The sequence below is a fragment of the Rhipicephalus sanguineus genome, chromosome 11, assembly GCF_013339695.2.
Source record: "Rhipicephalus sanguineus isolate Rsan-2018 chromosome 11, BIME_Rsan_1.4, whole genome shotgun sequence".
NCBI lineage: Eukaryota > Metazoa > Arthropoda > Arachnida > Ixodida > Ixodidae > Rhipicephalus > Rhipicephalus sanguineus.
Window position 1 is genome coordinate 82,037,732 of NC_051186.1, and position 12,244 is coordinate 82,049,975.

Genomic DNA, 12,244 nt, shown 5'->3' on the forward strand with positions numbered 1-12,244 from the left:
GATTCGCTCACATATGCGAAAGAACAAGGTGACAACTTCTTTTGCAAGTTGCCGCACTTTATTTCACATCAAAATAGTCCACAAACTTGTCTTGCTTCTTGCGCGTCGTGAATTCATCAAGTTATCGTCAGTATCATCGAAGCTTTCCAAATAAGCAAAATTCAGCACCTTTGGCCACAACAGCAGCCATCGACGCTGAATGCTGATGCAAGCTCAGTAGCACAGTAAAGGGTTTAGCGGTGGCAGCGGCGGCATTGCATCTTCAAACCGCACGGGTCGATTTCCGCAGCTCCGGCAACGTCAGCTATGATCTTGCCATCGATACAGTCAGAAACAGCTACGTTATCTGCACCGATGAAGTTGCTCGCTGCACTCCCGTCCGATATGTCGCAAAATTCACTGACGCACCGTATGCCGTAGTCAGCGGTCATGACGCACCCAAAGTTGTCGCCTGGCACCAAGGCCCGCAAGGAAACGGTGCACGGCTGTGCTTTACTTGAAGTCGCTCCAAGCACTGGTCATCATTTTTATCGCTACGAGCGGGACAATGTTTAGTTCGGCTTCCGAATGACGATTTATCAAGAACGAAGCGAGAAGTACACGAGTCCTCAAGCCGCAAGAGACAACACTGCCCACGAACAACAAAGGAAAAGTCCCCACCACCGTCGACATCTTGGCGATGGCACTTGTGGCTTTGTAGAAGGCAGCCGCTGCTTTGGGGAGAAATGCGAAAAAAAGCGTAGCCTGTGACATGTGCGTTTTAAAACTGAAAACACCAAAAATATGTCACGAGATTGCACATCTTGTAGGCCATGCTTTTCGGGCCCGCATGCCATCGGCCACGGACAAACAAGGAGGGGAATGCAAACATTACTACGAGGCTGCCGAGTCTCTTCGCATTTTCATTTTGAAAAACACTATGCCCGCGCGTTAAAACCTACGGATCACCCATCAAATATACCGGTGCACTGACAAGCGCTGCGCAACGAACTAGATCAACAAAATGGAATAATACCGCCTTTCCGTGACCTGCGCTTTACAAGAGATCGGAACTTGTTAGAGCAGGGCCGAGAAATGATCGGTATTTGTTAGGAAAAATGCACTTTCTGGGCTTCGGCGCGGCGCAGCATTCGATGTAGCGGATGTTTCGTGGTGTGGGAGTTCGATATACGTGCGCACCAGCCCCATACTTTTGCATGGGAAATTCAAGGGGATTTCTCAACTGTTTGATATAGCCAGTAATTCGACATACACCTCGGACCACTTATAACGTAACCGCTTACAGTGCAGTACCGGCTATAATGCGGTTTTTTCTGACTCCCGTTTACCCTCTCATAGAACTTCATGTATACGCATACCGCTTATCCGCGATGCGCAGCGCCTATTGGGGCGCCACTGAAAGCCACGTAGCGGCGGTTGTTGGAACCGCTGGTGGGTCGCGTAGCAGACGCTTCATTTGCGCGCGTGCGATTTGCCGCTTGTGCGCGTCCCAGATAATTAATTTTGCGGCGATAGTGTGCGCAAAGGAGCCTCACTTCATAATAGTGGACATGTGTCCGATGTCAAAGCTGTGTGGGACGACAATGTACGTCACCATACGCGCCAAGTGTTTGCCACAGACAAGCGTCAACAAGCTTCCCTACGGAGTGGAGCTCATCGTAAGTACACCGCCTTCGTTATAACGTCGCGATCAATAATGCCTGCATGCGTTGACGCGTGAACCAACGTTTTTTCTCAACACAGTAGCTTCGTTTACGTGCCATGAGTTTATATAGTAGATTTTGAGGGAGTGCTGTCGCACCGGCGTATAGATTTCACAGGTTCGGCCACGCGAAGCGTCAGCGTTGGTAAAACTTTGAAACCAGCACGATAAACTTGTGAAAAAATAAACGATAAGCTTGTCGTCATCGGTGCAGAAGCGCACAGCGAACATTCTGCACCGATGATCGCATTCCTGTGCCATCAATAGGTAGAATGCAGCCGATTTCGTACAGCACACGTGTGATTCCACGGCGTTTTTTTAAAGGAGCCGTCACCTTCCCCACATTCTCTGGCATTGCGCTTCGCGCCATTCGTTTCTCAAGAAAGCCTAGGCATCGCGTCTTATCACTAATAACAACCTCATGTGTATTGTAGCGTCTACAATGCAGGCGAGGCGACCAAGTGTAAACGTAGTAGCGTTCGCTAAATGCGTAGCGACATAAATGGAGAAATAAAAACACGGTAATCGTTCTAACACTGCCGTAAACAAAGCGCGATTGCTTGCTTTGCTTTCTACGTCGTACAGCCGCAATCCACCGCCGCCGTCGCTCTCGCTCATGAAATAGCACCGGAAACCTGTCGAAGTGCGTTCCTGCGATTTTTGTGTGTGTGTTTGAGCAGCCGACAACGCAGCAGTTATTTTTCGACATCGCTGAGGCCCGACAGAGTCGTTAAATCACGACGAAAACACATCCATCCGTGCACTCGCGTAGACGCTCGCGGGAACACTGCTCGCCGGGACCCGTCAGCGCTTCCGAGTCGTGGCGGCAGATGGCGTCGTCGACGCTCTGCGCATCGCCTATAATGCAGTACCCCGAGATGAAAGACCGGTTATAATGCGGCTGCCGGAACGTTCTCAGAGATGTGAGGGAGCGAGCGTCGGAGATGCGCCGGTGGGGGAGACAGCGGCGACGGCGTTACAAAGGAGGAGGGGACGCGAAACAAATGAACAAGTAGCGGGGGGAGAAAAAAAAAAAAGGGATGGCTGTGGGGGCCAGCAGCCTGGCGCAGGTGCGTGGTGTGAGGAGGGGGAGCAGTTACGGGGCCGACGGAGAAGCCTTTGCCCCCTTACTTCGGCAGCTTGACATGCACGCTCCGCGACGTACGGGCGCCCGCATCAACAGCGCGTTACCTCTGTTTGTTTATGTCAGGAAAATAGTTGCTTCGTCATACAGCGCAGATATCGCGCGTGCAACTTCGATTCCCCCGCAAGTAACAATGCTTTGAGACGCGATTGAGCTTTCGCCTTTGCCGTCAACAGGCGGACTTACAAGCTTGAAAGAGTTTTTCAGGATAGTTGCCGCGGCTGTTCTCCCGATCGCGAACCGAAACTTCATTTCACGCGTGATGCCCTCGGTTTAGCTCGCGAGTGCGATCTCTTCTACGCCCAATCTCAGTGTTGTCTAGGATAAGCTTCTCGCGACAGCATGCAAAGTTGCAACGCGCACGCTAGGCCTAACAAGCGCTAGCTGCCATGTCGGCGGCCGCGGACTATAGAAGTTGCGGTTTGGTGCCGCATCAATGAAACATTTTGCAGTTGTTGCATTTAGAAGGGGTGACTCACATCTTTAACGAAAATGTGAGCGTGCGTGTGAAACACTCGAGTGGTGGTTTATGGTCGCCACCGTTTTCGACATCGTGCACGCCCAGTGTGTTACCGCGGCGACTTCCCGTGACGGCGCATTTTTTCCGCGTTCGTTATGTCGGCACCGCAGGTCCGTGGACGCTAACTGTTCAACATTTTCAAATGTAAGCAGATGCAAACTTACGTCCCAGTCGCATGCCACGATAGTCGGAATCGCACGCCTGCCTGTTGGTCATGTTTTGCACACGTGCAACCTTTCAAAAATGTTGTTTTGGGTATAGTGCAGTATCGCTTATAGTGCGGATATTCGCGACTCCGGCGACTTACGTTATACGCGGTCTATGCTGTATCCGAGTTCGATATATCCGAAGTTCAATATATCCGGGATCGACCCTCAGCTTTATAGATGCACAGAGATGTGACGATGGCCACTGAAAAACGTGCTAGTATAGCTCATTGCTGACAATCCTATCACACTAAGCATCTTCAGTTACCTGCTCTGCAGCACTTGTGGTGTAGCACCATTGTAAAATGTGACTGCACGCTTTTAACAGGCTGCAGCCCAAACATGGTGCGGCGTAGTTTGTTGGCACTTGCTTGAGTGGGACAGCTTCAAGTGCTTGTCACTTGTGCAAATGAAAGCAGCACTGCTGCCACCCTATTTCCCTGATAAGTGGCATCCATGCACAGTTGAGAGCGATTCAGGCACGAGGAAACTTTACTGCACTCTCATAGCAAACACGTCTGTACATGCGGTACGGCAAGCATGCCGGCACAGCGTGACCGTAGTACATGGATGACACTGCACACAATTAGCTATTGATGCTCGGGTCTAGCAGCAGCAAGTATGGCATTTCAGTGAAGCAACACTGGTTTTCTTATCACTGTAGGAATGTGCCCATGCAAATCGGCATTGGCGGGGCATAAAGTCCCTAGATTTTTCCTTTTTACTTAAGTACCGACAACTGCCTCCTTTCACGGCCCTCTCTCACGCACAGCTGGCGTGCGACGCCATTTTCTTCCTAACTTGGAAGATTTACAAAGCCATGCGCGTCTAAGTACATTAGCCACGCATCTTTCAGCGGACAATATGCTACCGCGACGCGCCTTTCTCCTCCCGTCAACCCCCTGTCATTAGTGAATGGGGGATCGCGTTTCACCAGGTGCTGGAAAAGAGTTAGGAAGAACATGGCTACCGAAAACGAGCGTTAGCCAATGAGATTCGTCGCCGGCGCTTCAATGGTTGTCGATACTTAAGAAAGAACAGGGAAAAATCTAGGGACTTTAGCGGGGCATGTACAGGGTGTGTCCGAAAAATAATGTCATTGACTAAATGGTAAAGCGTCTATACCTCACAACAGGCTAGGACCACTTGATATTGGTGGAGGGGGAAGTCAGCTCATGCACGTGCAGTCGCACTGTCGTATGCTACCATCTGGAGAGTAAGGAGAGACTTTTCCGTGAAACTTGTTTTCACTTCCCGTGCAAGCCACAATGCAGCGCTCGTTGGAACAAAGGACTACCATCAAGTTTTGTCTGAAACTTGAGAAGTCCAAAGTGGAAGGTTTTCCTATGATAAAAAGCTTTGGTGATAATTGTTAGTCACAACGACAAGTGTACCGGTGGCATAAGGCCTTTATAGAAGGTCGTAAAGAGGCCAGCGACGAAGTCCGCTCTGGACGGCCGTCAACGACCATCACCAATGGCAGCGTGCCAGTCCACATCGCCTTCGTCTTGACCCGCTTCCTTGTTGATTCAAATGTGTCGAGGGTTCCCCAGCTGCCCTGCAGTTCTGACACGGCTCCTCCAGACTTCCCTTTTGTTTCCACGCTTGAAAACTCCCATGAAAGGACATCATTTCAGGACACTTGACTAAGTCAAAGAGGCTTGCACCAAGGCTTTAAAGGACATTCCGCAGGAGGCCTACCGTGATGCCTTCGATGCCTGGAAATCTCTCTGGAAGTGACGCATCCCCGCAGGAAGAGCCTATTGTGAAACCTTTTAATTGTGTTGTACTGATCTGATCAATACATCTTTTTTAATCGACTCATTAACATTACTTTTCGGACACTCCCTGTAGTGTGCTCTGCCATCAGGTTTTCTGTCAAGGTTTCGAAGTGCCCTTGGTGTTGGTGCTGTGTGCTATTGCACGGTTGTGAGAGAGAGCCGGAATGTTTTATGCACTTCCAGCTTTGGGGGGGGGGGGGTCTTGGCTGTCGCAGTGAGCACTTGCGCTGCTCCACTCCCTTCATCAGGCATCGCACTTCGGTATGCTTACTACTAATGAGATGCAGGGCTATTCCACAAACCTGTGAGGTTACTTTTACTACAGAAGCATATGAGCCTCGACTTTACGAAATTCGCAATACAGTGGAAGTTTCTTGCTCCAGATAATACTTCGTTATACCGACGTTTGGCTGCGCTGTGGAACGTACAGTACTCACGGATTCAAACGTGACATCACATTTTTTAGTGTAACGACTGGCATGCGCAATCGCTCAAGATAACCGCATCATGTTGTGAGGAATCTGGTCTCTAAAGATACTGTTGGCTCTGATCTACGCGTTCGAGTCGAAATTACGCCGATATGACCCGAACTGAAGACGTGGAAACGAAAGTATGTGCATATACTCAGCCCTAAATTGTCTCGTTTCAATCTTTGAGTCCTGTACACCTCATCGTTCCTTTAATGAAAAAAAATAGTAACTTTCTCGGTTCACGATGGCATGGGTTGCGGTTTAATCAAGAAAAGAAAGCAGTGAGCAAGTACTATTGCATTTCATTTTATACATGGTCCATTGAATGAATTTCATCGTTAATGCCTGCATTTGTTCTGCAAGTGTTTTCTTTTTCTTTGCCCTGTGTACTTGATACTAAACATATGAAAGTGTGAAACATTGAGGTATTGTGACGATGTCCTGTTGTGATGCGCAGGGGAGCAAGGACAACATGAGCATTGTCCTTGTGCTGTTCCCTGGTGCTCCATCGGTGAGCGACGAGGCGCTGCAGCACGACCGCGAGCTCAATCAGCTCATTGAGAAAAGGATCACAGGCAAGTGACGACAACTGCAGCTTGCTTACTCAGCATTGAGGCACACTCATGCTTGTTAATCCACGTGCTGTGATAGCTTAGCAGCTATTGAGTTGCACCGCTAAGCAAGGGGGCGCGGGCTTGATTCCCGGTCTCATCGGCCATGTTTCTTGATAGTCAAAATGCAAAAATGCTCATGTATTCAAATAGAGGTGCACGTTAAAGAACCGCAGGTGGTTGACATTAATCTTCTGTACAGTCGCCGACTGATTTTTCGGACTCCGATAATTCGGACTTGTTGGATATTCCGGACTTTATAAATGCGCCGTCAGGGGTTCCATAGACCTAATGCATTTTTTCGACCAATTTTTCGGACAAATTTGCACCTGAAAGTTGGATTTTTTGGACCAAATCACTCGTTTTGAGCCACGCCACCAGCCAATGCGGACGCCGCCATGTTGGATTTTCAGTTGACTTGGCTAGAATTGGTTTCCAAATGGCCGTTACCGCCTCTGAGATGGGAAAGCGCTTGCCGATCTCGGAGGTGAAGCCTGTTTTTTTTTTTTAACGTGTCAACTTTTCGTTTCACTATCGTCACCACACAGTACGGCGATGAGCGAAGCTAGCGGAGCAAGCGGCGAAGGAGTAATTCTTTGTTTATTCTTGTCTTGTTTCGGTCACCATTCTGCACGCATCGTGACATTTTGTGCTTCTCGTGTGTGCAGCATCGGATTTTACGTGCTCGACGCCATGGCTCCGCCATCCGCGCCATCGCCATAGCCTGGTGGTGTGAAGAAGCGTGGCAAGTACACGACCCTGACGTTAGAGAAGAAAGTAGCGATTGTCGAGCTTATCAAGAGTGGACGTTCCCAGCTTGATGTAGCCAAGGAATACAACCTCTCCAAGCAAACGGTGTCCGATTATGTGAAAAACCGAACCAAGATATTGACAGCGTTTGAGAACTCAAGCAACAAATTCCAGAAGAACGACAGTAAGGGTGTTCACCCAGCCCTTGAAGAGGCCCTGAAGTTGTGGTTAAAAGGAGTTTTGGCGAAGAACTTGCCCGTGTCGGGAGATTTGTTAAAAGAAAAGGCCGAGGCGTTCGCTCTTAAAATGAGCATCCAGGATTTCAAGTTTACGGACGGATGGCTGCGCGGCTTTAAGAAGAGGCACGGAATATTGTTTAAAAAAGTGAGTGGTGAAAGCGGAGCGGTAGATCAGGCTGTTGTGTCTGATTATCGTCTCACCAAGCTCAAAGCCTTGATCGAAGAACATGCTCCTTCAGACACCTTCAATTGTGACGAGACGGGGCTGTTTTTCAAAATGCTGCCGGATCGCTCTCTGGCATTTTCGGGTGACCCGTGCGCCGGTGGCAAGCTCAGCAAGGAGCGCATCACAGTGATGGCTGGTGCCAACACAACCGGAACAGAGAAGCTCCCTCTTCTTGTAATAGGAAAGGCGAGAAACCCAAGATGTTTCAGGGCAATGAAAACCATCCCTGTCGAATATGAGAGCAATTCGAAAGTGTGGATCACTCAATCTTTGTTTGAGCAGTACGTACGAAGACTTGACCGCAAGTTTGCGCGTCAGCACAGAAAAGTCATCGTTTTCGTAGACAACTGCGGCGCGCATGAGAGCGTGCCTAACCTTGAGGCCATTCGGTTGGAATTTTTGCCACCGAACACCACAAGTGTGCTCCAGCCAATGGATCAAGGCGTCATCAGAAATATCAAAGCACACTACCATGCCCGCCTGCTCAATCGTACCGTGCTGTGCCTTGACAGCGGCAAAGCCTACAAAGTCGACATCCTGGCCGCCATCCATATGCTAGCCGAGTCATGGAAGGCGGTGAAGCCAGAGACCATCACGAATTGTTTCAGGCATGCGGGTTTTGGTGCCGTTGAAGAGGCCGAGGCGGATGATCCGGACGTTCGCGATCTGGACAGCGCAATGGATGGCGGGGAGGACTTGATCCGCGGTCTGCGAAGTGGTGGAGTGGATGTTCCTGCCACGGTGACATTTCAGGACTTCGCTGGTGCAGACGACGATGTTGTTTCGTGCGCTGAGCCCACAGAAGACGAAATTCTGCGGCAGGTTGTGCCGCAGCCAGAGAGCAGCTCGGCTGACGACGACGACGAAGATGACTGCCCGCAGCCGTCGGCGGCACAGATCATCGACGCAGTGACACTCTTAATGGGCGTTTACGGCGAGGATGTCACCCTGGCGCAAATACAGGCAAATGCAATTGCTTGTAGGCGTAATATGAGGCAAGGCAGCATCACGGATTTTTTAAGCCAGCCTCAATGCAATAAATATTACTTTTTGGCAAAAACGAATTTTTCGGACTGTTCAATTTTTCGGACTATTTTTCGGTCCCCTCCAGGTCCGAAAAATCGGTCGGCGACTGTATTCAATTATGGCGCACCTTGTAGTAATCATATATCCTGGTCTTGTTGTGTAAAACTCCATTGTTTAGTTCATGTTAGTATTACTGCATACACAGTTATGAATCACACGGCCGGTTGACCCATTCACATCGTGGACTCGGCTGTGCAAATTGCAGTGGCATGAGGGTTGATTGTGTGCAAGACTTTCAAGGACAGCTTGATGGAGGTTTTTTCCCCTCTCATTATGCATGCTTGGGAACTACCATGACTTTATCATAAAATTTCCAATCTTTATAATTTGTTCCAAATATAAATGTGTACACCTTTAAGCTCTCTAAAACTTTGCTTAGTTCCTGATCGATTTTGTTGAAACTTGCCGAGTTTGTGTATACTTGTGGGCTGATTTCAAATATGCACTTAATTTTCTGGTACATTGTGGTTTTGAAGGATATCAAACATTTCATGTGCCTTGTTAGGAGCAAGATTATTTCCTGAAGTGAGAGAGTTACAAAGTAAATCAGTGAAAAAAATCCGTAAACATGGGGTGGGTGCTCGAGCCGACATTTCGACAAGTGGACTTGTCTTCTTCAAGGCTGGAAGTAAGTCAGTATATCACAATATTCTGGAATTAGAACAAGTAGGGATGTTCTAAACCCATTTGAACAAAAGTTATATGTTGAACATTCATGAGCGAATCATTGCAGCTCGACGTCAACTCTCATAAACTAGGGATGTGTGAATATTCGAAATTTCGAATATTTTTTGAATAGTGTTTGTTATTCGATTCGATTCACTCTGGAATTTTACTATTCGAACTTCCCAAAAACAAATAGAGTCAACGTCAGATTGAAAGTGACCCCTTCAGATTTTCAATATGCTTCACCTCATACACTCTTGTATTGCGGCAAAGCTGCCTTTCAAGCTCCGTTACGGTCGAACTTTGCCAAGAGCCATCAACGTCCGATTGAAAGTGGTCCCTAGATTTTTCAATATGCTTCACCTCATCACACACCGGTATTGCGGCAAAGCTGCCTTTCAAGTTCTGCTACGGTTGCAAATATATTAACTCAAGAAAATTCTGGTTCCAACATGGATATGAAATATGTGGCAGAGGTGGGGGCTCAATTAATGCTGTTTTGGACCTGAAATTTGGGTAGGAAGTCCGAAAAATCGGAAGCCGAAGCTTTTTAGCCTCCAAAATGTGATACGTTCTCATATATCGACGTCTACGAGGCAGGTTGGGAACTCCGGACTTGAAGGGAGCACATCCTTGTTCGCCATATCAGTTGGGCCTCCACAGAAGTTGAAAGAGGAGGAGAGGCTGAGGAAATGGCATCTTTGCCTATCACGTGTAAAGTGTTGTCGGCAGCACTTTGGTTGCACAAAATCATGTACATAAATACGATTCGGCCTCTACATTGCCTCATTCTTGATAAGACAACTATGAAACACCACCCCGCCAGTGCTTCATCAACCTAGCGAAAAGAAACACTTTCATGTTGCTATCTCATAAGAATATGCTTAGGAATCCTCTCTAACTTTTTTTCTACAATTTCGCTTCGAAGTATTCGAAAAATATTCTAGAACTATTCGAGAAATATTCGAAATATATTCGATTCGATTCGCACTCACACTTCAATATTCGAATTCGCTTCGCACCCAAAATTTTGCTATTCGCACAGCTCTATCATAAACCTTATACTTATTTTAGGATACCCATAGCAATGCAGTGTTTCACTGGTCGCTAAATCACCCTGCACACTTTTTTTTTTTGCGCATTTCAATAAACGTATGCATCGTGTAATGGAGTTCCATGATGGCAAATGCGGCAGTGCTATGCCCTGTGGGAACACCTCAGATTAAAAGAGCAATCACGTTTTCCTTTTCTGGCCTTTCTGGTGTTGCTGCCGCTGCTTGTCATAATGTCAACTAGTGCTTCTAGTGGCACCACTAGTTGAAAATGCTGTCGATTGGTTGACCTGTGAGTTTGTTTCTCTGTTTGCGAGTTTTAGTTGGTCACACTAAGTGCAGCCACCACACATGGCAAGGGCGCTTTGGTTAGTTCAGATCGAAGTTAGAGTTAGCTAGTTCAAGTTAAGACTTCAGCCCTCTACTTTTGCCTTCACTCATAGCAGTAACTAGGCAAACTTGTGTCCAAGTTGTTTTTTCTGTCCAGCCTAAGTTTCACGGATTGTTGGCACGTAGTGTGTGTGGGAACACAACAGTACTAGTTTCTTCGAACTCTGCTGTAAAACCTAACAGCTATTCTCTCTTCACTTATCGCTTGCCTCTTGGGAGGGCATCCGAACTCATTCTGCGATAGCAACAACTTGTAGGTTTCGGCAAGTTGGCCCATCTTACAAATAACTTTAAGCAGCACAAAAAAGTGGACAAAGAAGGAGCACATACAACAGGACTAGCGCTAGTCCTGTTGTGCGTGTTCTTTCATTGTCCTAGTTTTTTTTCGCGTTGCTTCAAGTTATTCTCATTCTTCAGTTATGGCAACACCTAACTCTTAGTTAATTGCAATTGTTAGCTCTAATGAGTTGACTAGCAATCCTGGCCTTTACGTCTAACTGCTTCCTTTATATTTCAGAGATAGTTTCAGAGGGCTCTGACGCAGAGCTGAACAACATCATCCAGACGCTGGCAGAGGAAGAGCTACCCGGCCTCCCACCCGGCGGAGGAATCCTCGCCAAGTAAGCAGAGGCTGTGTCCATGACCGATACTAGAACGCTTTCATGGTGTGTACCCGGCTTTAGCAAAGTGGAAATTTGTGAAAGTTGGTGTCATCTTGTGACTCGAAAAGGCACGACAAAAATGACTATACAAAATAGAAAACAGCGCGTGTCCTGTGTTTTCTATTCTGCATCATGTTTTTTTGCACCTTTTCAAGTCATACCAGGCTTGCATGGGTGACAGCGAATGGCTCTCGGAGGTCCACTGCATAGTCTTCTTGTCGTCTTCACACATCATGTATCCGAGTACTGCAATATCATGAAGCAGTCCAGCAAGGAATATCGCTGGTGCTAGCGTCTTCGCAAAAGGGGGTCTGCATTTGTCTTGTTGAAACATAAGGGAGTTTTATTACTGCGTTTTTTGCACCTTTTACAGTGTTGTGTACGTTAGAGCGCTACGTTTTTCATAGAGCACGTGCGCAGGAGTATCTTGGGTCCATAATGGCGTAGTGTACCTCAGAACGCCACATTTAAGACAGAGCATGTGCGCAAAAGTACGTTGCGTACATAAGCACGCTATGTTTTGCATATTGCACATGAACAGAAGGTGTGTGCATGCGCTGTCTGCGAAATGTGGCATTCAGACATGTGTAACGCCACCACTGACAGAACATACGCAGTGCTAAAACTCGCTGTTGGCTCCAGAAAAATTCTTTGACATCTCGACACTTCAAGCCTCTACCTTGCACGTAACTTTTGCCTCGTTTGGATTTGGATTGTGTGCTGAAATGACACGGTTCAA

The 12,244-nt window shown here is 47.7% G+C and overlaps 1 protein-coding gene across 2 annotated transcripts in view; it reads left to right on the forward strand.

Moving 5' to 3' along the window:
• The window catches only part of LOC119373955 (protein phosphatase 1A), a 46,758-nt gene that overhangs the window by 27,854 nt on the left and 6,660 nt on the right, over nucleotides 1–12,244 (forward strand). For both annotated transcript variants that reach the window (XM_037644018.2, XM_049410861.1), the window contains exons 5-6: nucleotides 6,281–6,398; nucleotides 11,361–11,463. In XM_037644018.2, coding sequence (XP_037499946.1) covers nucleotides 6,281–6,398; nucleotides 11,361–11,463 — 221 coding nt within the window. The remainder of the gene's footprint in view (nucleotides 1–6,280; nucleotides 6,399–11,360; nucleotides 11,464–12,244) is intronic.